This window comes from Hippocampus zosterae, chromosome 10 (genome assembly GCF_025434085.1).
Source record: "Hippocampus zosterae strain Florida chromosome 10, ASM2543408v3, whole genome shotgun sequence".
NCBI lineage: Eukaryota > Metazoa > Chordata > Actinopteri > Syngnathiformes > Syngnathidae > Hippocampus > Hippocampus zosterae.
In genome coordinates, this window is record NC_067460.1 from 14,484,166 (window position 1) to 14,507,025 (window position 22,860).

The 22,860-nt window shown below is 44.8% G+C and overlaps 1 protein-coding gene, 1 long non-coding RNA gene and 38 other non-coding genes across 41 annotated transcripts; 39 read left to right on the forward strand and 1 right to left on the reverse strand.

Annotated features, from left to right (window-relative positions):
• The first annotated feature begins 74 nt into the window (after window positions 1–74).
• Window positions 75–156, forward strand: trnas-gcu (transfer RNA serine (anticodon GCU)). Its single transcript has one exon. It is a non-coding gene; the product is annotated as a tRNA-Ser (tRNA).
• Window positions 157–344: 188 nt separating this feature from the next.
• Window positions 345–426, forward strand: trnas-gcu (transfer RNA serine (anticodon GCU)). The gene has a single exon. It is a non-coding gene; the product is annotated as a tRNA-Ser (tRNA).
• Window positions 427–614: 188 nt separating this feature from the next.
• Window positions 615–696, forward strand: trnas-gcu (transfer RNA serine (anticodon GCU)). Its single transcript has one exon. It is a non-coding gene; the product is annotated as a tRNA-Ser (tRNA).
• Window positions 697–884: 188 nt separating this feature from the next.
• On the forward strand, window positions 885–966 carry trnas-gcu (transfer RNA serine (anticodon GCU)). Its single transcript has one exon. It is a non-coding gene; the product is annotated as a tRNA-Ser (tRNA).
• A 188-nt stretch (window positions 967–1,154) lies between these two features.
• trnas-gcu (transfer RNA serine (anticodon GCU)) lies at window positions 1,155–1,236 on the forward strand. The gene has a single exon. It is a non-coding gene; the product is annotated as a tRNA-Ser (tRNA).
• Window positions 1,237–1,424: 188 nt separating this feature from the next.
• Window positions 1,425–1,506, forward strand: trnas-gcu (transfer RNA serine (anticodon GCU)). The gene has a single exon. It is a non-coding gene; the product is annotated as a tRNA-Ser (tRNA).
• A 188-nt stretch (window positions 1,507–1,694) lies between these two features.
• trnas-gcu (transfer RNA serine (anticodon GCU)) lies at window positions 1,695–1,776 on the forward strand. The gene has a single exon. It is a non-coding gene; the product is annotated as a tRNA-Ser (tRNA).
• A 188-nt stretch (window positions 1,777–1,964) lies between these two features.
• On the forward strand, window positions 1,965–2,046 carry trnas-gcu (transfer RNA serine (anticodon GCU)). Its single transcript has one exon. It is a non-coding gene; the product is annotated as a tRNA-Ser (tRNA).
• A 188-nt stretch (window positions 2,047–2,234) lies between these two features.
• Window positions 2,235–2,316, forward strand: trnas-gcu (transfer RNA serine (anticodon GCU)). Its single transcript has one exon. It is a non-coding gene; the product is annotated as a tRNA-Ser (tRNA).
• A 188-nt stretch (window positions 2,317–2,504) lies between these two features.
• trnas-gcu (transfer RNA serine (anticodon GCU)) lies at window positions 2,505–2,586 on the forward strand. Its single transcript has one exon. It is a non-coding gene; the product is annotated as a tRNA-Ser (tRNA).
• A 188-nt stretch (window positions 2,587–2,774) lies between these two features.
• On the forward strand, window positions 2,775–2,856 carry trnas-gcu (transfer RNA serine (anticodon GCU)). Its single transcript has one exon. It is a non-coding gene; the product is annotated as a tRNA-Ser (tRNA).
• Window positions 2,857–3,044: 188 nt separating this feature from the next.
• On the forward strand, window positions 3,045–3,126 carry trnas-gcu (transfer RNA serine (anticodon GCU)). Its single transcript has one exon. It is a non-coding gene; the product is annotated as a tRNA-Ser (tRNA).
• A 188-nt stretch (window positions 3,127–3,314) lies between these two features.
• trnas-gcu (transfer RNA serine (anticodon GCU)) lies at window positions 3,315–3,396 on the forward strand. The gene has a single exon. It is a non-coding gene; the product is annotated as a tRNA-Ser (tRNA).
• A 188-nt stretch (window positions 3,397–3,584) lies between these two features.
• Window positions 3,585–3,666, forward strand: trnas-gcu (transfer RNA serine (anticodon GCU)). The gene has a single exon. It is a non-coding gene; the product is annotated as a tRNA-Ser (tRNA).
• A 188-nt stretch (window positions 3,667–3,854) lies between these two features.
• On the forward strand, window positions 3,855–3,936 carry trnas-gcu (transfer RNA serine (anticodon GCU)). The gene has a single exon. It is a non-coding gene; the product is annotated as a tRNA-Ser (tRNA).
• Window positions 3,937–4,124: 188 nt separating this feature from the next.
• On the forward strand, window positions 4,125–4,206 carry trnas-gcu (transfer RNA serine (anticodon GCU)). The gene has a single exon. It is a non-coding gene; the product is annotated as a tRNA-Ser (tRNA).
• Window positions 4,207–4,394: 188 nt separating this feature from the next.
• Window positions 4,395–4,476, forward strand: trnas-gcu (transfer RNA serine (anticodon GCU)). The gene has a single exon. It is a non-coding gene; the product is annotated as a tRNA-Ser (tRNA).
• A 188-nt stretch (window positions 4,477–4,664) lies between these two features.
• trnas-gcu (transfer RNA serine (anticodon GCU)) lies at window positions 4,665–4,746 on the forward strand. The gene has a single exon. It is a non-coding gene; the product is annotated as a tRNA-Ser (tRNA).
• A 188-nt stretch (window positions 4,747–4,934) lies between these two features.
• trnas-gcu (transfer RNA serine (anticodon GCU)) lies at window positions 4,935–5,016 on the forward strand. The gene has a single exon. It is a non-coding gene; the product is annotated as a tRNA-Ser (tRNA).
• A 188-nt stretch (window positions 5,017–5,204) lies between these two features.
• trnas-gcu (transfer RNA serine (anticodon GCU)) lies at window positions 5,205–5,286 on the forward strand. The gene has a single exon. It is a non-coding gene; the product is annotated as a tRNA-Ser (tRNA).
• A 188-nt stretch (window positions 5,287–5,474) lies between these two features.
• trnas-gcu (transfer RNA serine (anticodon GCU)) lies at window positions 5,475–5,556 on the forward strand. The gene has a single exon. It is a non-coding gene; the product is annotated as a tRNA-Ser (tRNA).
• A 188-nt stretch (window positions 5,557–5,744) lies between these two features.
• On the forward strand, window positions 5,745–5,826 carry trnas-gcu (transfer RNA serine (anticodon GCU)). Its single transcript has one exon. It is a non-coding gene; the product is annotated as a tRNA-Ser (tRNA).
• Window positions 5,827–6,014: 188 nt separating this feature from the next.
• Window positions 6,015–6,096, forward strand: trnas-gcu (transfer RNA serine (anticodon GCU)). The gene has a single exon. It is a non-coding gene; the product is annotated as a tRNA-Ser (tRNA).
• A 188-nt stretch (window positions 6,097–6,284) lies between these two features.
• trnas-gcu (transfer RNA serine (anticodon GCU)) lies at window positions 6,285–6,366 on the forward strand. Its single transcript has one exon. It is a non-coding gene; the product is annotated as a tRNA-Ser (tRNA).
• Window positions 6,367–6,554: 188 nt separating this feature from the next.
• Window positions 6,555–6,636, forward strand: trnas-gcu (transfer RNA serine (anticodon GCU)). The gene has a single exon. It is a non-coding gene; the product is annotated as a tRNA-Ser (tRNA).
• A 188-nt stretch (window positions 6,637–6,824) lies between these two features.
• Window positions 6,825–6,906, forward strand: trnas-gcu (transfer RNA serine (anticodon GCU)). The gene has a single exon. It is a non-coding gene; the product is annotated as a tRNA-Ser (tRNA).
• A 188-nt stretch (window positions 6,907–7,094) lies between these two features.
• Window positions 7,095–7,176, forward strand: trnas-gcu (transfer RNA serine (anticodon GCU)). Its single transcript has one exon. It is a non-coding gene; the product is annotated as a tRNA-Ser (tRNA).
• Window positions 7,177–7,356: 180 nt separating this feature from the next.
• On the forward strand, window positions 7,357–7,438 carry trnas-gcu (transfer RNA serine (anticodon GCU)). The gene has a single exon. It is a non-coding gene; the product is annotated as a tRNA-Ser (tRNA).
• Window positions 7,439–7,626: 188 nt separating this feature from the next.
• trnas-gcu (transfer RNA serine (anticodon GCU)) lies at window positions 7,627–7,708 on the forward strand. The gene has a single exon. It is a non-coding gene; the product is annotated as a tRNA-Ser (tRNA).
• A 188-nt stretch (window positions 7,709–7,896) lies between these two features.
• trnas-gcu (transfer RNA serine (anticodon GCU)) lies at window positions 7,897–7,978 on the forward strand. Its single transcript has one exon. It is a non-coding gene; the product is annotated as a tRNA-Ser (tRNA).
• A 178-nt stretch (window positions 7,979–8,156) lies between these two features.
• trnas-gcu (transfer RNA serine (anticodon GCU)) lies at window positions 8,157–8,238 on the forward strand. Its single transcript has one exon. It is a non-coding gene; the product is annotated as a tRNA-Ser (tRNA).
• A 180-nt stretch (window positions 8,239–8,418) lies between these two features.
• On the forward strand, window positions 8,419–8,500 carry trnas-gcu (transfer RNA serine (anticodon GCU)). The gene has a single exon. It is a non-coding gene; the product is annotated as a tRNA-Ser (tRNA).
• A 173-nt stretch (window positions 8,501–8,673) lies between these two features.
• trnas-gcu (transfer RNA serine (anticodon GCU)) lies at window positions 8,674–8,755 on the forward strand. The gene has a single exon. It is a non-coding gene; the product is annotated as a tRNA-Ser (tRNA).
• A 188-nt stretch (window positions 8,756–8,943) lies between these two features.
• On the forward strand, window positions 8,944–9,025 carry trnas-gcu (transfer RNA serine (anticodon GCU)). Its single transcript has one exon. It is a non-coding gene; the product is annotated as a tRNA-Ser (tRNA).
• A 188-nt stretch (window positions 9,026–9,213) lies between these two features.
• trnas-gcu (transfer RNA serine (anticodon GCU)) lies at window positions 9,214–9,295 on the forward strand. The gene has a single exon. It is a non-coding gene; the product is annotated as a tRNA-Ser (tRNA).
• Window positions 9,296–9,483: 188 nt separating this feature from the next.
• trnas-acu (transfer RNA serine (anticodon ACU)) lies at window positions 9,484–9,565 on the forward strand. Its single transcript has one exon. It is a non-coding gene; the product is annotated as a tRNA-Ser (tRNA).
• Window positions 9,566–9,753: 188 nt separating this feature from the next.
• Window positions 9,754–9,835, forward strand: trnas-gcu (transfer RNA serine (anticodon GCU)). The gene has a single exon. It is a non-coding gene; the product is annotated as a tRNA-Ser (tRNA).
• A 183-nt stretch (window positions 9,836–10,018) lies between these two features.
• trnas-gcu (transfer RNA serine (anticodon GCU)) lies at window positions 10,019–10,100 on the forward strand. The gene has a single exon. It is a non-coding gene; the product is annotated as a tRNA-Ser (tRNA).
• Window positions 10,101–13,298: 3,198 nt separating this feature from the next.
• LOC127609435 (uncharacterized) lies at window positions 13,299–16,128 on the reverse strand. The gene is made up of 2 exons (XR_007964567.1): window positions 16,022–16,128; window positions 13,299–13,760 (listed from the first exon to the last, which is right to left on the reverse strand). It is a non-coding gene; the product is annotated as an uncharacterized LOC127609435 (long non-coding RNA).
• rab4b (RAB4B, member RAS oncogene family) lies at window positions 15,240–22,667 on the forward strand. 2 transcript variants are annotated; one of them, XM_052079308.1, is made up of 9 exons: window positions 15,240–15,363; window positions 15,462–15,665; window positions 18,812–18,892; window positions 19,015–19,129; window positions 19,216–19,278; window positions 19,935–20,089; window positions 20,156–20,251; window positions 21,000–21,160; window positions 21,246–22,667. In XM_052079308.1, exons 2-8 carry the CDS (start codon window positions 15,650–15,652, stop codon window positions 21,113–21,115), a joined length of 642 nt encoding a protein of 213 aa, XP_051935268.1. In that variant the 5' UTR covers window positions 15,240–15,363; window positions 15,462–15,649; the 3' UTR covers window positions 21,116–21,160; window positions 21,246–22,667. The 2 variants fall into 2 exon arrangements, with proteins under 2 accessions (XP_051935268.1, XP_051935267.1); XM_052079307.1 differs by having other exon boundaries at window positions 21,000–22,667.
• The last annotated feature ends 193 nt before the right edge of the window (window positions 22,668–22,860 follow it).

Sequence of the window (22,860 nt, forward strand, 5' to 3'; positions counted from 1 at the left end):
TCATTAATGGTCCTCCAAACTGGATCCAGTGGCAGTTTTAAGTGTGCTGGAACCTCCTATACTAGTTAGAAGCAGATGAGGTGGCCGAGTGGTTAAGGCGATGGACTGCTAATCCGTTGTGTTCTACATGCATGGGTTCGAATCCCATCCTCATCGTTTCTGTAAACCTTTAATGCTGTCATACACTGGGTAACATTTTCGGCCAGTCTCCCACAGGCATGTCGACTGGGGAAAACTCTTCCCCACAAAGTAGACCTTTCACCTCGTCCATCATTAATGGTCCTCTGAACTGGATCCAGTGGCAGTTTTAAGTGTGCTGGAGCCTCCTATATTAGTTAGAAGCAGATGAGGTGGCCGAGTGGTTAAGGCGATGGACTGCTAATCCGTTGTGTTCTACATGCATGGGTTCGAATCCCATCCTCATCGTTTCTGTAAACCTTTAATGCTGTCATACACTGGGTAACATTTTCGGCCAGTCTCCCACAGGCATGTGGACTGGGGAAAACTCTTCCCCACAAAGTAGACCTTTCACCTCATCCATCATTAATGGTCCTCTGAACTGGATCCAGTGGCAGTTTTGAGTGTGCCGGAGCCTCCTTGATCCATGGTCGGCAGATGAGGTGGCCGAGTGGTTAAGGCGATGGACTGCTAATCCATTGTGTTCTGCATGCATGGGTTCGAATCCCATCCTCATCGTTTCTGTAAACCTTTAATGCTGTCATACACTGGGTAACATTTTCGGCCAGTCTCCCACAGGCATGTCGACTGGGGAAAACTCTTCCCCACAAAGTAGACCTTTCACCTCGTCCATCATTAATGGTCCTCCAAACTGGATCCAGTGGCAGTTTTAAGTGTGCTGGAACCTCCTATACTAGTTAGAAGCAGATGAGGTGGCCGAGTGGTTAAGGCGATGGACTGCTAATCCGTTGTGTTCTACATGCATGGGTTCGAATCCCATCCTCATCGTTTCTGTAAACCTTTAATGCTGTCATACACTGGGTAACATTTTCGGCCAGTCTCCCACAGGCATGTCGACTGGGGAAAACTCTTCCCCACAAAGTAGACCTTTCACCTCGTCCATCATTAATGGTCCTCTGAACTGGATCCAGTGGCAGTTTTAAGTGTGCTGGAGCCTCCTATATTAGTTAGAAGCAGATGGGGTGGCCGAGTGGTTAAGGCGATGGACTGCTAATCCATTGTGTTCTGCATGCATCTGTTCGAATCCCATCCTCATCGTTTCCGTAAACCTTTAATGCCGTCATACACTGGGTAACATTTTCGGCCAGTCTCCCACAGGCATGTGGACTGGGGAAAAGTCTTCCCCACAAAGTAGACCTATCACCTCGTCCATCATTAATGGTCCTCTGAACTGGATCCAGTGGCAGTTTTGAGTGTCCCGGAGCCTCCTTGATCCATGGTCGGCAGATGAGGTGGCCGAGTGGTTAAGGCGATGGACTGCTAATCCATTGTGTTCTGCATGCATGGGTTCGAATCCCATCCTCATCGTTTCTGTAAACCTTTAATGCTGTCATACACTGGGTAACATTTTCGGCCAGTCTCCCACAGGCATGTCGACTGGGGAAAACTCTTCCCCACAAAGTAGACCTTTCACCTCGTCCATCATTAATGGTCCTCAAAACTGGATCCAGTGGCAGTTTTAAGTGTGCTGGAACCTCCTATACTAGTTAGAAGCAGATGAGGTGGCCGAGTGGTTAAGGCGATGGACTGCTAATCCGTTGTGTTCTACATGCATGGGTTCGAATCCCATCCTCATCGTTTCTGTAAACCTTTAATGCTGTCATACACTGGGTAACATTTTCGGCCAGTCTCCCAGAGGCATGTCGACTGGGGAAAAGTCTTCCCCACAAAGTCGACCTATCACCTCGTCCATCATTAATGGTCCTCCAAACTGCATCCAGTGGCAGTTTTAAGTGTGCTGGAGCCTCCTAAATTAGTTAGAAGCAGATGAGGTGGCCGAGTGGTTAAGGCGATGGACTGCTAATCCATTGTGTTCTGCATGCATGGGTTCGAATCCCATCCTCATCGTTTCTGTAAACCTTTAATGCTGTCATACACTGGGTAACATTTTCGGCCAGTCTCCCACAGGCATGTCGACTGGGGAAAACTCTTCCCCACAAAGTAGACCTTTCACCTCGTCCATCATTAATGGTCCTCTGAACTGGATCCAGTGGCAGTTTTAAGTGTGCTGGAGCCTCCTATATTAGTTAGAAGCAGATGAGGTGGCCGAGTGGTTAAGGCGATGGACTGCTAATCCATTGTGTTCTGCATGCATGGGTTTGAATCCCATCCTCATCGTTTCTGTAAACCTTTAATGCTGTCATACACTGGGTAACATTTTCGGCCAGTCTCCCACAGGCATGTCGACTGGGGAAAACTCTTCCCCACAAAGTAGACCTTTCACCTCGTCCATCATTAATGGTCCTCTGAACTGGATCCAGTGGCAGTTTTAAGTGTGCCGGAGCCTCCTTGATCCATGGTCGGCAGATGAGGTGGCCGAGTGGTTAAGGCGATGGACTGCTAATCCATTGTGTTCTGCATGCATGGGTTTGAATCCCATCCTCATCGTTTCTGTAAATCATTAATGCTGTCACACACTGGGTAACATTTTCGGCCAGTCTCCCACAGGCATGTCGACTGGGGAAAACTCTTCCCCACAAAGTAGACCTTTCACCTCGTCCATCATTAATGGTCCTCCAAACTGGATCCAGTGGCAGTTTTAAGTGTGCTGGAGCCTCCTATACTAGTTAGAAGCAGATGAGGTGGACGAGTGGTTAAGGCGATGGACTGCTAATCTGTTGTGTTCTGCATGCATGGGTTCGAATCCCATCCTCATCGTTTCTGTAAACCTTTAATGCTGTCATACACTGGGTAACATTTTCGGCCAGTCTCCCACAGGCATGTCGACTGGGGAAAACTCTTCCCCACAAAGTAGACCTTTCACCTCGTCCATCATTAATGGTCCTCCAAACTGCATCCAGTGGCAGTTTTAAGTGTGCTGGAGCCTCCTAAATTAGTTAGAAGCAGATGAGGTGGCCGAGTGGTTAAGGCGATGGACTGCTAATCCATTGTGTTCTGCATGCATGGGTTCGAATCCCATCCTCATCGTTTCTGTAAACCTTTAATGCTGTCATACACTGGGTAACATTTTCGGCCAGTCTCCCACAGGCATGTCGACTGGGGAAAACTCTTCCCCACAAAGTAGACCTTTCACCTCGTCCATCATTAATGGTCCTCTGAACTGGATCCAGTGGCAGTTTTAAGTGTGCTGGAGCCTCCTATATTAGTTAGAAGCAGATGAGGTGGCCGAGTGGTTAAGGCGATGGACTGCTAATCCATTGTGTTCTGCATGCATGGGTTTGAATCCCATCCTCATCGTTTCTGTAAACCTTTAATGCTGTCATACACTGGGTAACATTTTCGGCCAGTCTCCCACAGGCATGTCGACTGGGGAAAACTCTTCCCCACAAAGTAGACCTTTCACCTCGTCCATCATTAATGGTCCTCTGAACTGGATCCAGTGGCAGTTTTAAGTGTGCTGGAGCCTCCTATATTAGTTAGAAGCAGATGAGGTGGCCGAGTGGTTAAGGCGATGGACTGCTAATCCATTGTGTTCTGCATGCATGGGTTCGAATCCAATCCTCATCGTTTCCGTAAACCTTTAATGCCGTCATACACTGGGTAACATTTTCGGCCAGTCTCCCACAGGCATGTGGACTGGGGAAAACTCTTCCCCACAAAGTACACCTTTCACCTCATCCATCATTAATGGTCCTCTGAACTGGATCCAGTGGCAGTTTTGAGTGTGCCGGAGCCTCCTTGATCCATGGTCGGCAGATGAGGTGGCCGAGTGGTTAAGGCGATGGACTGCTAATCCATTGTGTTCTGCATGCATGGGTTCGAATCCCATCCTCATCGTTTCTGTAAACCTTTAATGCTGTCATACACTGGGTAACATTTTCGGCCAGTCTCCCACAGGCATGTCGACTGGGGAAAACTCTTCCCCACAAAGTAGACCTTTCACCTCGTCCATCATTAATGGTCCTCCAAACTGGATCCAGTGGCAGTTTTAAGTGTGCTGGAACCTCCTATACTAGTTAGAAGCAGATGAGGTGGCCGAGTGGTTAAGGCGATGGACTGCTAATCCGTTGTGTTCTACATGCATGGGTTCGAATCCCATCCTCATCGTTTCTGTAAACCTTTAATGCTGTCATACACTGGGTAACATTTTCGGCCAGTCTCCCACAGGCATGTCGACTGGGGAAAAGTCTTCCCCACAAAGTAGACCTATCACCTCGTCCATCATTAATGGTCCTCTGAACTGGATCCAGTGGCAGTTTTGAGTGTGCCGGAGCCTCCTTCATCCATGGTTGGCAGATGAGGTGGCCGAGTGGTTAAGGCGATGGACTGCTAATCCATTGTGTTCTGCATGCATGGGTTCGAATCCCATCCTCATCGTTTCCGTAAACCTTTAATGCCGTCATACACTGGGTAACATTTTCGGCCAGTCTCCCACAGGCATGTGGACTGGGGAAAAGTCTTCCCCACAAAGTAGACCTATCACCTCGTCCATCATTAATGGTCCTCTGAACTGGATCCAGTGGCAGTTTTAAGTGTGCTGGAGCCTCCTATATTAGTTAGAAGCAGATGAGGTGGCCGAGTGGTTAAGGCGATGGACTGCTAATCCATTGTGTTCTGCATGCATGGGTTCGAATCCCATCCTCATCGTTTCTGTAAACCTTTAATGCCGTCATACACTGGGTAACATTTTCGGCCAGTCTCCCACAGGCATGTGGACTGGGGAAAAGTCTTCCCCACAAAGTAGACCGAACACCTCATCCATCATTAATGGTCCTCTGAACTGGATCCAGTGGCAGTTTTGAGTGTGCCGGAGCCTCCTTGATCCATGGTCGGCAGATGAGGTGGCCGAGTGGTTAAGGCGATGGACTGCTAATCCATTGTGTTCTGCATGCATGGGTTCGAATCCCATCCTCATCGTTTCTGTAAACCTTTAATGCTGTCATACACTGGGTAACATTTTCGGCCAGTCTCCCACAGGCATGTCGACTGGGGAAAACTCTTCCCCACAAAGTAGACCTTTCACCTCGTCCATCATTAATGGTCCTCCAAACTGGATCCAGTGGCAGTTTTAAGTGTGCTGGAACCTCCTATACTAGTTAGAAGCAGATGAGGTGGCCGAGTGGTTAAGGCGATGGACTGCTAATCCGTTGTGTTCTACATGCATGGGTTCGAATCCCATCCTCATCGTTTCTGTAAACCTTTAATGCTGTCATACACTGGGTAACATTTTCGGCCAGTCTCCCACAGGCATGTCGACTGGGGAAAAGTCTTCCCCACAAAGTAGACCTATCACCTCGTCCATCATTAATGGTCCTCTGAACTGGATCCAGTGGCAGTTTTGAGTGTGCCGGAGCCTCCTTCATCCATGTTTGGCAGATGAGGTGGCCGAGTGGTTAAGGTGTTGGACTGCTAATCCATTGTGTTCTGCATGCATGGGTTTGAATCCCATCCTCATCGTTTCTGTAAACCTTTAATGCTGTCATACACTGGGTAACATTTTCGGCCAGTCTCCCACAGGCATGTCGACTGGGGAAAACTCTTCCCCACAAAGTAGACCTTTCACCTCGTCCATCATTAGTGGTCCTCCAAACTGGATCCAGTGGCAGTTTTAAGTGTGCTGGAGCCTCCTGTATTAATTAGTAGCAGATGAGGTGGCCGAGTGGTTAAGGCGATGGACTGCTAATCCCTTGTGTTCTGCATGCATGGGTTCGAATCCCATCCTCATCGTTTCTGTAAACCTTTAATGCTGTCATACACTGGGTAACATTTTCGGCCAGTCTCCCACAGGCATGTCGACTGGGGAAAACTCTTCCCCACAAAGTAGACCTTTCACCTCGTCCATCATTAATGGTCCTCCAAACTGGATCCAGTGGCAGTTTTAAGTGTGCTCGAGCCTCCTATATTAGTTAGAAGCAGATGAGGTGGCCGAGTGGTTAAGGCGATGGACTGCTAATCCATTGTGTTCTGCATGCATGGGTTCGAATCCCATCCTCATCGTTTCTGTAAACCTTTAATGCTGTCATACACTGGGTAACATTTTCGGCCAGTCTCCCACAGGCATGTCGACTGGGGAAAACTCTACCCCACAAAGTAGACCTTTCACCTCGTCCATCATTAATGGTCCTCCAAACTGGATCCAGTGGCAGTTTTAAGTGTGCTGGAGCCTCCTGTATTAGTTAGAAGCAGATGAGGTGCCCGAGTGGTTAAGGCGATGGACTGCTAATCCGTTGTGTTCTGCATGCATGGGTTCGAATCCCATCCTCATCGTTTCTGTAAACCTTTAATGCTGTCATACACTGGGTAACATTTTCGGCCAGTCTCCCACAGGCATGTCGACTGGGGAAAACTCTTCCCCACAAAGTAGACCTTTCACCTCGTCCATCATTAATGGTCCTCTAAACTGCATCCAGTGGCAGTTTTAAGTGTGCTGGAGCCTCCTAAATTAGTTAGAAGCAGATGAGGTGGCCGAGTGGTTAAGGCGATGGACTGCTAATCCATTGTGTTCTGCATGCATGGGTTCGAATCCCATCCTCATCGTTTCTGTAAACCTTTAATGCTGTCATACACTGGGTAACATTTTCGGCCAGTCTCCCACAGGCATGTCGACTGGGGAAAACTCTTCCCCACAAAGTAGACCTTTCACCTCGTCCATCATTAATGGTCCTCTGAACTGGATCCAGTGGCAGTTTTGAGTGTGCCGGAGCCTCCTTGATCCATGGTCGGCAGATGAGGTGGCCGAGTGGTTAAGGCGATGGACTGCTAATCCATTGTGTTCTGCATGCATGGGTTTGAATCCCATCTTCATCGTTTCTGTAAACCTTTAATGCTGTCATACACTGGGTAACATTTTCGGCCAGTCTCCCACAGGCTTGTCGACTGGGGAAAACTCTTCCCCACAAAGTAGACCTTTCACCTCGTCCATCATTAATGGTCCTCCAAACTGGATCCAGTGGCAGTTTTAAGTGTGCTGGAGCATCCTGTACTAGTTAGAAGCAGATGAGGTGGCCGAGTGGTTAAGGCGATGGACTGCTAATCCGTTGTGTTCTGCATGCATGGGTTCGAATCCCATCCTCATCGTTTCTGTAAACCTTTAATACACTGGGTAACATTTTCGGCCAGTCTCCCACAGGCATGTCGACTGGGGAAAACTCTTCCCCACAAAGTAGACCTTTCACCTCGTCCATCATTAATGGTCCTCCAAACTGGATCCAGTGGCAGTTTTAAGTGTGCTGGAACCTCCTATACTAGTTAGAAGCAGATGAGGTGGCCGAGTGGTTAAGGCGATGGACTGCTAATCCGTTGTGTTCTACATGCATGGGTTCGAATCCCATCCTCATCGTTTCTGTAAACCTTTAATGCTGTCATACACTGGGTAACATTTTCGGCCAGTCTCCCACAGGCATGTCGACTGGGGAAAAGTCTTCCCCACAAAGTAGACCTATCACCTCGTCCATCATTAATGGTCCTCTGAACTGGATCCAGTGGCAGTTTTGAGTGTGCCGGAGCCTCCTTCATCCATGGTTGGCAGATGAGGTGGCCGAGTGGTTAAGGCGTTGGACTGCTAATCCATTGTGTTCTGCATGCATGGGTTTGAATCCCATCCTCATCGTTTCTGTAAACCTTTAATGCTGTCATACACTGGGTAACATTTTCGGCCAGTCTCCCACAGGCATGTCGACTGGGGAAAACTCTTCCCCACAAAGTAGACCTTTCACCTCGTCCATCATTAATGGTCCTCCAAACTGGATCCAGTGGCAGTTTTAAGTGTGCTCGAGCCTTCTATATTAGTTAGACGCAGATGAGGTGGCCGAGTGGTTAAGGCGATGGACTGCTAATCCATTGTGTTCTGCAGGCATGGGTTCGAATCCCATCCTCATCGTTTCTGTAAACCTTTAATGCTCTCATACACTGGGTAACATTTTCGGCCAGTCTCCCACAGGCATGTGGACTGGGGAAAAGTCTTCCCCACAAAGTAGACCTATCACCTCGTCCATCATTAATGGTCCTCTGAACTGGATCCAGTGGCATGCTGGAGCATCCTGTACTAGTTAGAAGCAGATGAGGTGGCCGAGTGGTTAAGGCGATGGACTGCTAATCTGTTGTGTTCTGCATGCATGGGTTCGAATCCCATCCTCATCGTTTCTGTAAACCTTTAATACACTGGGTAACATTTTCGGCCAGTCTCCCACAGGCATGTGGACTGGGGAAAAGTCTTCCCCACAAAGTAGACCTATCACCTTGTCCATCATTAATGGTACTTCAAACTGCATCCAGTGGCAGTTTTAAGTGTGCTGGAGCCTCCTAAATTAGTTAGAAGCAGATGAGGTGGCCGAGTGGTTAAGGCGATGGACTGCTAATCCATTGTGTTCTGCATGCATGGGTTCGAATCCCATCCTCATCGTTTCTGTAAACCTTTAATGCTGTCATACATTGGGTAACATTTTCGGCATGTCGACTGGGGAAAACTCTTCCCCACAAAGTACACCTTTCACCTCGTCCATCATTTATGGTCCTCAAAACTGGATCCAGTGGTAGTTTGAAGTGTGCTGGAGCCTCCTATATTAGTTAAAAGCAGATGAGGTGGCCGAGTGGTTAAGGCGATGGACTGCTAATCCATTGTGTTCTGCATGCATGGGTTCAAATCCCATCCTCATCGTTTCTGTAAACCTTTAATGCTTGAATACACTGGGTAACATTTTCGGCCAGTCTCCCACAGGCATGTGGACTGGGGAAAAGTCTTCCCCACAAAGTAGACCTATCACCTCGTCCATCATTAATGGTCCTCTGAACTGGATCCAGTGGCAGTTTTGAGTGTGCCGGAGCCTCCTTGATCCATGGTCGGCAGATGAGGTGGCCGAGTGGTTAAGGCGATGGACTGCTAATCCATTGTGTTCTGCATGCATGGGTTCGAATCCCATCCTCATCGTTTCTGTAAACCTTTAATGCTGTCATACACTGGCTAACATTTTCGGCCAGTCTCCCACAGGCATGTGGACTGGGGAAAAGTCTTCCCCACAAAGTAGACCTATCACCTCGTCCATCATTAATGGTCCTCTGAACTGGATCCAGTGGCAGTTTTGAGTGTGCCGGAGCCTCCTTGATCCATGGTCGGCAGATGAGGTGGCCGAGTGGTTAAGGCGATGGACTGCTAATCCATTGTGTTCTGCATGCATGGGTTCGAATCCCATCCTCATCGTTTCTGTAAACCTTTAATGCTGTCATACACTGGGTAACATTTTCGGCCAGTCTCCCACAGGCATGTGGACTGGGGAAAAGTCTTCCCCACAAAGTAGACCTATCACCTCGTCCATCATTAATGGTCCTCCAAACTGCATCCAGTGGCAGTTTTAAGTGTGCTGGAGCCTCCTTGATCCATGGTCGGCAGATGAGGTGGCCGAGTGGTTAAGGCGATGGACTACTAATCCATTGTGTTCTGCATGCATGGGCTCGAATCCCATCCTCATCGTTTCTGTAAACCTTTAATGCTGTCATACACTGGGTAACATTTTCGGCCAGTCTCCCACAGGCATGTCGACTGGGGAAAACTCTTCCCCACAAAGTCGACCTTTCACCTCGTCCATCATTAATGGTCCTCTAAACTGGATCCAGTGGCAGTTTTGAGTGTGCTGGAGCCTCCTTGCACCGAGAGAAGCAGATGAGGTGGCCGAGTGGTTAAGGCGATGGACTGCTCATCCATTGTGTTCTACATGCATGGGTTCGAATCCCATCCTCATCGCTCCTGTAAACTTTTAACGCTGTCATACACTGGGTAACAATTTCGGCCAGTCTCCCACAGGCATGTCGACTGGGAAACACTCTTTCCCACGAAGTAGACCTTTCAATTCGTCCATCATTTATCCTCCGCTGGATCCAGTGGCAGTTTTGAGTGTGCTGGAGCCTCCTTGATCCATGAGAGGCAGATGAGGTGACCGAGTGGTTAAGGCGATGGACTGCTAATCCATTGTGTTCTACACGCATGTGTTCGAATCCCATCCTCATCGTTTTTGTGGACTTTTAATGATGATATTCACTTGGTCACAGTCTCGACTCGTCTCCCACAGGCATGTGCCCTGTGAAAAACTCTTCCCCCACAAAATAGACCTTTTACCTCGTCAATCATTTATGGTACTCCCCGATTCAGTGGCAGTTTTGAGTCCACGAGAGCCTCTTTGAACAGCAAAAAGCAGATGAGGTGGCCGAGTGTTTAAGGTGATGGACTGCTAATCCATTGTGTTCTGCATGCATGGGTTTGAATCTCATCGTTTCTGTATACTTTTAATGCTGTCATACACTGGGTAACATTTTCGGCCAGTCTCCCACAGGCATGTGGACTGGGAAAAACTCTTCCCCACAAAATAGACCTTTCACCTCGTCCATCATTTATGGTCCTCCCAACTGGATCCAGTGGCACTTTTGAGTCCACTGGAGCCTCCTTGATCAGTGAAGAGCAGATGAGGTGGCCAGGTGATTCAGGTGATGGACTTCTAATCAGTTGTGTTTTACATGCATGGGTTTGAAGCTCATCATTTATGTAAACTTTTAATGCTGTTATTCAATGGGTAATACTTTCGACCATTCTCGATACTCGCGATACTGAAGTGTTCTCTGTTTTGAGTCAGTGTTTGAATTGCGAAATCACTTATCTAAATATAGTCCTTGTCCAACAAAATCAAGTTTACACTCATTCAACCTCTGGGCTTACAAAACACTCCAATTTCGGATTGGTTATCTTGTATTACGAGACCTTTTCCAATTTAACTCAATAACAACAAAGTCGACACACCCTATCCGATATGCTCGATCCAAAGGCAATATTCAGTTCAAGGGACCCACTTTGAAAACAGAAGAAATTGAGAGAATTTGATGGTGAAATCTTTCCTTCCTCATTCGAGTGTGGGATATTAAAGGACTTCTGGATTATCTTCCTGAAGATCAATGCTGAGGGTTTGTGACAGGTGAGAGAGAAAGGAAATTAACAGAGAGTTTTGGGGAATTTATTTGTACCTGGAGGGAAGGTAAATAAGCCTGCTGTGACTTTGGGAAGCTGAGAGATGAACTCAGAGATGGGAGTGTCTTCCAAAAGAAAAAATATAAAGTCTTTTCGCCAAAATACAAATTTAGCATTGACGTATTTGTTTTTCTGTATGTGTAATGTAGAGGAATGAGTATTCTGTTGTCAACAAGTCTTTGTGTACGTGCAGTCTGGCATGTGTCCTCAAAGACTTGATGTTCTCCACAGGGATCTTTTCATTTAAGTGAGTGTTGAAAGATGAACTGTCAGTCACACTGATGGAACACTCCCCATGTGAGGAAATCTTAATGTGCTTTATTTGCTGTGGCTGGTTGGGCGGAGGTGGAGGTCGGGGGGTGGACACACGACAAAAGACGGGTGGCAATTGGGAATGTGGCACCGCTTTACCCTGCAATTTGATCTTCTCAACATTAACTACCTACTATCAATTCCAATAATTTTGGGTGACATCATGGAGAGATTCCTCAACAAGTTGCATCCGGCAGCTCAGGAAACGCTGAGGATTTTCCGTGTCAATATGTGATGCAAATATATGATTGATTCTTCCAGTTCAGGTTAGATAAGACAGATGAGTGCAGGTTTGTGGTCACAGTTTTGGAAATGTAATATAATCTTTGGTTTCCATCATTAAATGGTATTACCAGTGTGTAACAATTTATTTAATGTGAAAGTGGAGCTTAAAAAAAGTGGACTATTTTGGGGGGAAAGGCAGAGAAATAAAGAATTGAGGTGGAATATATAAGTACAGTATATAATATATAAGTACTTGCATGTTTTCAGTAATTAACTTCAAACACGTATAATGTGTTCAGAAACAAATCTCTGAATTTATTTTACAGGGACTTCTAGTGGACCATGCACTCAGCAAGAATGCTTGAGGCACTATTTGAGGAAATTCGGCATCATATTGATGATTATATTTTACTATTTTAATTGTATTTCTGTTAGATTTTAGCATTGTGTGTGTGTGTGTGTGCGTGTGTGAGATTTTGAGGAAACATTTGAGAAGTCAAAATTCTGCAGTCAATACTAAATGCATGCATTAGCAAAGGCTGTTCTTTAATAGATATTCAAAAGCATTAATCCATCCTGCAGTAATATCAAGGTGATTTAATACAAACATTGTTAATTCGCTTTGTTTACATTGATCCTTGACCTGATTGACATCTTTCTTTAGTTTGATGTGATTGTTCTCATCATCGTACAAAGTACAACAGGTGCAAAAGTCGAAGGTAAATGTGTTGTTGAAACCTTATATTGTAACTTTCCTAGGACTGAGCAGAGGTGTACGCTGTGTTCCCAAAATAGATGTGCACTATAATCATTGGTTCAAGTACACACTAGGTGTTTGCAAAAATGCGCATCTCTGACATGGTGTTGTTGGTTGGCTGGTGGGGTGGGTACATGACTCACACTCATCTGTTGTTGCATTTGAAGTACTACGGAGCTGATTTTTTATCTGAGTAACAACATTTTTGCTTTTAATGGCCAAAATTTTAAATGCAACACTTGTTTTCATGAGCTCAAATCAAAAATCAACAAATTTTCTGTGTTCAGAAAAGGTATATTTTTCTCAACTGAAGGGAACAATGGGGCAAATACTGTACATTATATCTAATTATGTGATTGTATGTTTTTATAAAGTGCAAGATTATATTATCGATAGGTCCTGGCAATTTTTTATTGGATTTTTAGTGGGAGGCATGAATGTATTCATGGCATTTCCAGGCCTTTCAATAGCAAAAGATGATTTGAGTTCTGCGCAGAGTCACAGAATGAATTAAAGAATTATCTCAAGACACCACTATCCAGACTACACGTAGATGATCACACGCGCATATGCTCCCTTGTATCACCGCCTTCATTGTTCCTGTCTTGTGACCTGTTGTAATTGTCATATGCTTGTGCAGGAGTTTTTTTGCCTAACTCAAACTATCCTCATTTTGAGTGGTTTTTTTTTCTCCCTCTTACGCCCCTGTGGTTTCTTCCGATTTTCGAGGTTGAGTGAACGCTGGCGCGTCTGGCTGCCGCTGCTCAACCCGTTCTGTGTTTTATTGTTTTGTTCCTGATTGTAAATTGTCCTTGGGTGTCTTGAAAGGCGCTCATAAATAAAATGTATTATTATTATTAAATATATACACTACCCGATGAAAGATAGCAGCAAAAATTGTGTTGCATTTATAGTTTTTTTTATTCCAGTATATTTTCAAGCGATTATAAAGTCAATTTACCATAGTATGTCCGCTTTTAATGATGACAAACATGTACTAATATTCCACAAATAGGTTTCGGTAGATTCCAGGTAACCACTCTTCTCCATTGGAAGTGGCTCATTCCATGTACTCTGTGAAAATGAGTCATTGTTTGTAGTAAACATTGCTTAGGGATGGCTGGCATTAAACGGGGGGTTTCCTCTCTATAATCACTGTGAACACGTTTGTTATCGATTTTTAGCGTAAATTCCCTCCTGCTTGCAGTCATTGCAACTGCCCTCCTCACGTGCCTACAGCTAGAGGTACACATGAGACCGTCCATCTGAGCTGGTCATGTTGAAACGTCCAAGGTCGACGCCAACACACAGAAGCACATGTTTGGCCTGCAGCACAGACATCCATCATGATGATGAAACCTGCACCGGCCCAACAGAACAGGAAAGAGAGAGGGGAGACAAGGAGTGATCAAACCCCCACAAAGGTAAGCAAGTGACTAACAGAAGCACAGTCTTTTTTTCCCAGCCAGCTGCACACCTTTGAGCCCACCCTTTCTTGTATAGCCCACCTTAGGAAAACATCCTTGCCTCACACGACGCTCAGCCTTGTTTCCTCCCCAGCTTTAATCTCAGTGAAAAGAGCTTTTAACGATGAAGGGACCTGCCAAAGTGCAACAAAAGGTGGGAGGAACTTCAAGGGATATTAGTAGAGGAAGGCTCTTTTATCACCTGTTACCTTTGGGCGGCCTTACCTCTCACCCCTGGGCTTTGTGCAAGTATCTCTTTATTAGTAGATGTACAAAGAACAAGTGATAACACGCATTAAAGGTGGGGAAAGGGGAAGGAGTCAACTCTTATATTTATATTTACCCAAAAAGTATGCAATATTATTTTCATTGCCCAAAGATGTGAAGAAAGCATACACTTCCACTTCCTGAGCCACCTCAAGCGACACCTCAAGGTTCACCAAGGCTACCCCCTGCAACCACTCCGGCTGCATCTTTAGCGGTTCCACCTGGACCGATTTCGTGAGGCAGCGCAAGGAGTTGCACCAAACCATGTGTTATATTAGGAATGCGGCAAGGCTTTTAGGAACTCCTGGTTCCTGGAGCATGCCGACACACGGCTGGTATTCCGGTACCCGCGCGACAACTGCGACCGCTCCTTCATCACCACCTTCAACCTGCAGAGTCACTTGCGATCCTTTCACGACGGGCTATGTCTTCACGTGCAACTACCCGAGTTGCGGCTGAACCTTCGCCATGAAGCAGAGTTTACTGATGCACTGAGTCTTATACGTAGTTTTTCAGTGACAATAGAATAACGTCCACTTATAACGCTATCTTTGCCTGCCACCTTGTGGCTTTTTGTTGTACATGCAGAAATGCTATTAAATGTAAAGTCAGCAATCCTATTTTGAAAAATATGCCTCGGTTGGTTAAGCACCAACTAAGCACAGTACTGTACTGGCCCTTTTTTTAACGTTTGCCTCCTTTCTTCGGTGACGTACGAGGCTGAGAGGAACAAAAGCAGGCCACGTCCAGAAAAAATAATGGGCGTCTTTAGGATATGCCAAAAGTTCAAACGCATTAAATTACTACTGAGTTTGTTAGTAGTAGTAATAGTAGTAGTGGTAGTATTGTGTATAATTTTAGTGCTGACATCATTTAACATACAATCATGTCCCTAAAATTGTGTATCACTGCCATCCATTAATTTTGTCTTTCCGCTGCAAGAAACTAATGTTAATTGATATTTCTGGATGTTGTAATTTGTATCGCCATCTATGTTTGAGATATATCAAATAAAATGCTGGAGGATTTTAAGAGGGACGACTGTATACTGAATTTTAAAAAGGATTGCCCGCCCCCTTCCACAATTGCTCGGAAGAAGCGCCATCCCTGGTCGTCCTATAAATATGCAGCTACTTTGTTCTTCTGCATTATACTGCCCCTGTGTTTCACCTCAACAAGAATTTGACAGTTCGGTTACTTAGTCTGTTGGGTGCTCCGGAGGGAAGCAGGTAAAAGCAAAGATATGATCATTTGCTCATAGAAGTTGATTTACTTCCAAGTAATATCTATCAATGAAGGTACATTGAAATATTTGGAATTCCTACAGACTTGAAGTCAACACTTTAGGCGACCAGTGACGTCATCACGTAGCTCCGAGGTCTGGCTTGGCTCTGTTGGCGGTGGCCGAAGCGAAGCAGCTCAGACAGCATTTTTAAAAAAACAAATAAACACAAACCCCGACTGACTTTCTGAGTCAATTGTGAAAACGGTCCGAGTGACTCGAGGCGGCCCAACATGTCCGAGACGTACGGTATGTTCATTCGGCTTTTGTTTGTTAATTGGTTGCGGAAGTCGCGAATATTAACGTTATATAGCTCAGCTGTGATGTGACAGGCGCTTAGCTACGCGGTTGACTAGCTAGCTTACATATTAGCTGGCGCTCACACACGTCTGGACGCCACTGAGCTTTTATTTAAAGACCCCTTTGTTGGTGTTTCTATCCTTCCACACACCCACACACCCAGCTTCCGTATCACTAGTGGCGCTGCATTTGGCGGGTGAAAGTTTGTCAAACTTGAGGCGCGCTGACATGTCCCTACATGAATGATGAGTGGACAGACACCGAGCTCCTTAAAAAGAATGTAATTTGACTAGAAATGCGCTCACAGCAGTATAATTGTTGATCACTTGAAGCTAACCTTAGTGGTCACACGACTTCCTGCATCCAGTTCGACAGCTGCTTCGTTTTTTTCTTCGACCTGCACAGCAATCCCTGCATAGTGGTGCCTTTACTTCCAGCTTCGAATTATGTTTACCCACGGAAATGAATGGAAATGCCATTAATTCCTGTCAGCCACCTAAAACTCATTTTTCAAATAAAAATATGAGTTCACAGTTGTTACATATGAAAAAACACGTTGATAACATATTTAAATGCAAGGCAAAGAACTAAACAGTTTGTGCATCATGATTTCATGCATAAGTTCAATTGATTAGGTGGCTCCTCCTTGTGTAGTAAAATACTTTCAGGTACTGTATATCCAACTATGTACAGTGGTACCTCAATTTCTATTTGCCCCAAACATGACCACACAGCTTGTATTGCTTTTCCATTACACCAGACACGCCGAGTGATGGGGTCAGGGTCAACTGAACTGTACAATCCTGCGCAATTCACACTTGTAATGTGTCACATTTCACAAGTGCTGAGTCACTGTTTTTTGGGGCAGCTCAAAATATGAATTGCTGCTGCATGTTGTGGCAGCACATTTAAAGCACAGAATTGTTCACGTATAGATGAAAAAAAATCGATTGCCACATTGAAGGTGATGCAAGGATACCTAATGTACCCGGTAAGAAGAAGCCATTGTGCATTATTCTCATAACTAATTAAAATACGGTCAGCGTAATGTATTGATTTCATTTATTGTGCTTTGTTAGATTCATTCAAGTCATATTAGTCAACTTCTCCCTTGTTTCGCAGTGCCGTTAATGTCATTTTGTGATCCAACACCCACAACTTCCTGGTGGGCTGCTGTTAAAATGGTAGCATTGATGGGGTTTTTTTCCCCCACACTGACAGCCTGATTGTCATACAAGGGACTACGGGGACTTATGGGAAAACACTAAAAAGCTGAGGCAAGATTTTAAAAACAAAAGCGTTTTGATGCTGTCAGCTGTGTTGTCATGGCAGAAGAAAAACAAAGTGAATGCACGTCTGTGCCTTCCTTCTGCTGCCTTCTGCCGCTAGTCTATCCTAGAAACAAAACAACACCTGCGTAGTGTTCGAGCAAGTAGGTTAAAGGTACTCTTAATCTTTCGAGTTCTGAATTGACGTCCTGTGAACTTGAAACGTGTGAAAAAAATCATATAAAAGATGAACATTTGAATTTTACTTAGTCAACACTTTTCAGCTCAAGGGCTAACATTATTTAAAATTCAGATAGGCCAGGTTATTTGTAAATAATGTCGTAATAATTAATGTGTATCAAAAAATCATCCTGAGGATAAAACTATTAATTTGTTTTTTTGACATGTTTTATTTTATTGACAAAAATAATTGACTTAAACAGCTGAATGAATTGAAACATTTTTTTCAAATGAATAAATGTGAAACTTTTTTCTTGACTAAAACAATAATCCTCCCATTTTAAATGACTGAGTTGAACTTTATCCTGCCCTTTGCAATGAATAATTTAGTTTCCCCTCATCTCAGGGTAAACTACCTCAGAGTATTCACAGAACCTGCTTGCAGGAATACCCCTCTGCACCTTTTGGCATGTTTGCCAAATAAGGTGGCTTATGGGAAAGTTTTACGCTCCAGTAGACCGTCTCATCTATTGCATAATCACTGTTGACCATTGGCTTGGTAGGACGCACTGTGGATTTGTAGTAGCATGTCCGCCATATTAAAAAGAGATCTAGCATTGAATCTGAGTTGGAAGTGGGGAATTTCGTTGTTATTCCCATGATAATAATACGTTTTGTCCACACAATAAATACTCTTCAATTGCCCATAGGTCATTGGTATGAATATGTGTGTATGTGTGTGTGAATGTGCCCAGTGGTTGTCCGACAACCAGTTCAGATTGCACCCCACCTCTTGATCAAGGTCAGCTGGTATAAGCTCCAGTTCCCCGCGACCCTGATTAAAACAATTGCAATAGAAAATCAGTGGCTGGATTCAGTTAGCATGTGACACTGCTTTCAATTCCAGACTCAAGCAAGAAGCTTCACCACGGAAGGCTTGAATATTAATAGATGTGGAGTTCACAGTGATTACTGGTTATTTTTTTCCAGCCAGGTACACACACACCCCTAGAAAGTAGAATAGGTAGAAAGTAGAGTGTGAGCCCGTATCTGATTCACCAGCACATCTAAAATTTCAGGTTAGGTGCTAAACAAGTCTGGAGCCCTGGGTTATTCGATTAATCTTTGCACTCCGACATGACATGCTGAGATCAAGCATGGTAACGGTTCAACTTCCATGTTTTTTTTCTACTTTTAAACGTGTCATTTAAAAAAATAAGTAATTGGATATTTCAGTCTGTTCAAGAGTCACAACACACCAGAGCTTCTTGAATGTCATCAGCATGCATCCTGGGCAAGCCTTGTGTCGTCAGAGCCATCCGGCTTGTCCTCCTCCGCAACAAAAACATCTGTACAAGCAGCTGGTAATGGCTATGGGGCAGTCACCCAAAGCCATGTTTAACAGCTCTCATGCGAAATATGTAAAGTTGTGCTGCTTCACTTAGCCATGTGGCAAGTGCACACAGACCGTGTTTTGTGTGCGCTCAGTGACTATGAGGTAAAATTAGGGCTTGCCAGGAGCTGTGAGAGTAGGAGCTTGATGAGATTAAAAGGCTTGTCTCTGAGGCTGCAAGTGCCAAATGCAGACGGTTTGTGTTGTCTCCTGACATTTGTTTAGCATTGATCTCCGCTCTTCTCTGCTTTCAGACTTCCTCTTTAAGTTCTTGGTGATTGGCAGCGCCGGGACGGGGAAATCCTGTCTCCTCCATCAGTTCATTGAGAACAAATGTAATTTTTTGTTTTTAATGCACAATTGCACATTGTGTTATTAAAGGTGATTCAGTGAGTTCAGACAACAAAAAAGCCATCATTACAAGCATTGTATTAAATGAATACTTGTGCAATTGCAGTCAAACAGGACTCCAACCATACCATCGGTGTAGAGTTTGGTTCCAGAGTGGTCAATGTTGCTGGGAAGACGGTCAAACTGCAGATATGGGACACAGCCGGCCAGGAGCGCTTCCGGTAACTTGTCACAGATTCAATTTTGAAACAGGTTTTTGCACTTGAAGAACATTTGAGAATTGAATGTTGCCATCTGGCTTTCACAGTTCTGTGACGCGCAGTTATTATCGAGGAGCAGCCGGAGCACTTCTTGTCTATGATATTACCAGGTAAAATACTTTTGCTTTTGAGGGTCACAGGGCCCAAGAAGGCACAGCAAATTACTTCTGTAGTTTCTGTTTTTCATTAGTTTTCCATCAATGGTCTAAAAGTGTTTTTCATACAAATCTTTACTTAAATTATGAGGGTAGGTTCGTGACACACTACGTGCGTTTCGACTTCAGTACACATTTGAGTCAGGGCGCGGCATTGAATATAGCTGTTAAAAATAGCCTCACACACTCACTCTGGTTATCTTGGTAGCCATGTTCCTATTAGTCAAGTGAACATAATTGTATAGCACTCAGGGATGTTGATAACAAATGGATTCCTGATGATAAATATTGACTTGTCTGTTATGTATGTTTGTCTGCAATCAGAAACAAATGTACAATTAATGATTGATGATTGGCTGGGTGTCTACAAAAAGTCAACGTAGTCTTTAATGTTGCCAGGTTTTGTGATTAAAAAATAAATAAACGAGCCAGACCATAGCAGCCGATCCCAAACACATTTAGGGAAATTTAATATTGTCAACATTTGGACATAATTCCAAAGTACGTTTGATTAAAAACAACAACTACAATCCTCATCGCAACTCCAGTGGGGCGTGGTGTCAGCGGCAGCTATTTCTGTTATCCATTTGTCCCTGTGTCCTGTCCTCCAGCCGAGAGACATACAACGCTCTGACCAACTGGCTGACAGATGCACGCACACTAGCGAGCCCCAACATTGTCATCATCCTGTGCGGCAACAAGAAAGACCTTGAGGCCGAGCGAGAGGTCACCTTCCTGGAGGCGTCGCGCTTCGCTCAGGAGAACGGTAATTCAAACACTCTGGTTCTGTTTTGTCACCTCCTTCATCTTGCTTCCGGCTCGGTTTGCACAGAACTGATGTTCTTGGAGACCAGTGCTCTGACAGGAGAGAACGTGGAAGAGGGCTTCCTTAAGTGCGCTCGCACCATCCTCAACAAGATCGACTCAGGTACTCAGCAGTTGTATTCCATTCTGTGCTGAATCTTAGTTTGCTCGCTCAGGGCCCAATTTTTTGTGCCCAGTGGACATCTGGTGCAAGGTGCGGTGTAAATCTTTGTCGGGGCGGGCAGGTATACCAAAATTTATTTCTGTATTTTTGGAAGACCCGTGCGAGCTGTTGCAGCGACTTGTTTCGCTGCCAATTGAAGCGGCTCCTCTCATTCCCTTTAAATGGCACATGCGAGAGGCGCACTGATATTCCTGATACATGACGGAAGAGGACACTGATTTGCTTAAGTACTACGCTCAAAGTACGTTTGTAAGGAACTGTAAACAGACCTCTACGGGCTGATCACTGAGATGTGTGTTTGCTCTTGGAGACTGGTTTCACAGTCATAGATATCCCCAGGTTAGTTAGCACAGCAAGTGCCAGAATTTGTGAGAATAACAGCATCAAATAAACATGATAGAGGTAAGAATAAAGAATGCCTCAGAATAAAGAATGAAAATGCAAGAGGCTTGAATTTCACATACTTACACGGTAATTTTTTTACGTGACCAAAAGCAAAACGGTGTTCAGGAATAGCCTTGGTGGCAGGTAGTGCCTTCATTCATCACCACCTTATATGTTATCCACTTTCTTTATAAGTGAGTACGTTTACAAACTCAGGGGGGAAATAAAATAATAACACCAACTCCCCGTCTCCCCCTTTTGTTGATCTGTCGGTGCTGGTCACTGTTTGCATTTCGCTCCCCAGGCGAGCTGGATCCAGAAAGGATGGGCTCGGGCATCCAGTACGGAGACGCTTCGCTGAGGCAGCTGCGACAGCCGCGAGGCAGCACCTCGCAGAACAAGCAGCAGTGTAGTTGCTAGGTCTCTGCACTCCTCCTCATCCAGTGCACAGAACGTCTCGTACAGGTCCGTGACGCCTTCAAACGCTTGTGTCGGAGCCAGTGGATATGTTTTTAAGTCTCCTTCTCGTCTGTGTTTGTGTGTGTGTCAGCTCCAGGTGTTTTGGGGTGTCTCACACACACCTCATGGCACCTGGATGAGTGCTCGCGGCGACCTCTGCAACTCCTGAGCCTTGGCCTCTGGTAAGGCCTATTTATGCGTGAAGACATGCTCTGATGGTCTTCAGTCCTTACCAGATATGGACAAGTCAAGGGTTGTTTGTACGGACTATTGTATTTTTATTTATGTTTTCCTCATTCTGTTTCACACAACCAAAATTTGCACATCTTTGGTTTATAAATTATCGTTGATCGACGAATTGCTGGGTGTACTTTCTACAGCACTTGAACATCCGTTGACTGTTTTTGTAAATGGAACTACTGTATTTAAATAGGAGAGATTTACAACGCCATTGCAAAGCTTATCCACAATTTAAAAGCTGAAAAATGTTGGCATCAAATTGCACTTTTATTACATGGGAGTATTGTTCTCGTTTCCGTCCAGATTAGTGTTGTTTGGAATCTATATGTTGCCCATTATTTGCTGAAAAAGCACAAAGGCAGAGCTCATGCTCCAGCTGGCCCAAGTTGAAAGTTGTACTAGCGGACCTCCCAAGTCACACTTGCCGTCGACAGACGTCACAGGAAGCCACAGTTCCCTCAAAGCGGTCATACGTGAGCAAGCGTGTTTTGAACCTCCGGAGTAGTTTTTCACTTTCCCTCGCCAAGCACATGAGCAGCTCGGGGCTCTCCCACATGTTATTGAGAGAGCAACGGGGAATTCTTCTCCGCACCGCAGCCAGCAAACTTTGTGGGGCTGCGCAGGCCGCGAGGATGAGAATGGAAAAAGCCACCACTCAAGGTTAGAGTGACCCAAAACTAACAAGACACGTTTTTAATGTCATCTCCTCTTATGTGTGTTCTCACACATACACACTTTATCATCTCAAGTGAGCACGTAAGCACACTTGGAGCAAAGAAAACGTGAATCATGCAAATGGGAGATAATATATCTATCTATACATCTTTTAAATGTACAGTATATCAAGAAATTGTCTTCACTTTTTCTGTCATAGTTTTCTTCCATATGAAGGAGTATTAGGGTCACACTGAAAAGAAAAACAAATTCTGAGATTGCAGTGATGATGTTATTTGAAAAAAATGTGACTGAGAATTCAGCTGCGATTTGCTCCAGCAACAGGAAGTGGATGGATGGTACGACAGTGCTGCTTTCCAACCTCCTCAAAGATGCATCAAATTTCTTTTTTAATGAGGACAATAGCATTCTATCAATATTGTCATTCGTAAAATAAATTAATAACATCATTAGGTAGAATATAAAGAATTATAATATGTTTCCGACGATAAGTTGCTTCAAACCATCAGGTGCACCCAAAACAAAACAAAAAAACCCCCCCATAAACATAAGTTGCTCAGGAATTAAATTTTTTGAGGAGAATTTATTCTACACAAAACGAGACGAAGAACAGTAAAGCTCGGACTCTCCCTGAAAATCCCTCTTCCCTAATCGTGGGAGCGTTCGGAAACTTTTAGCGTTGTTCACATTGTTCTGTTGGGTTATTCAGAGTGCCCCCAAAAAAGGAGTGCCGGAGCCCAGTGCGTTGGGCAATGCAGATGGAAACCGGTCAAGCAGAGATTGCTGATTAC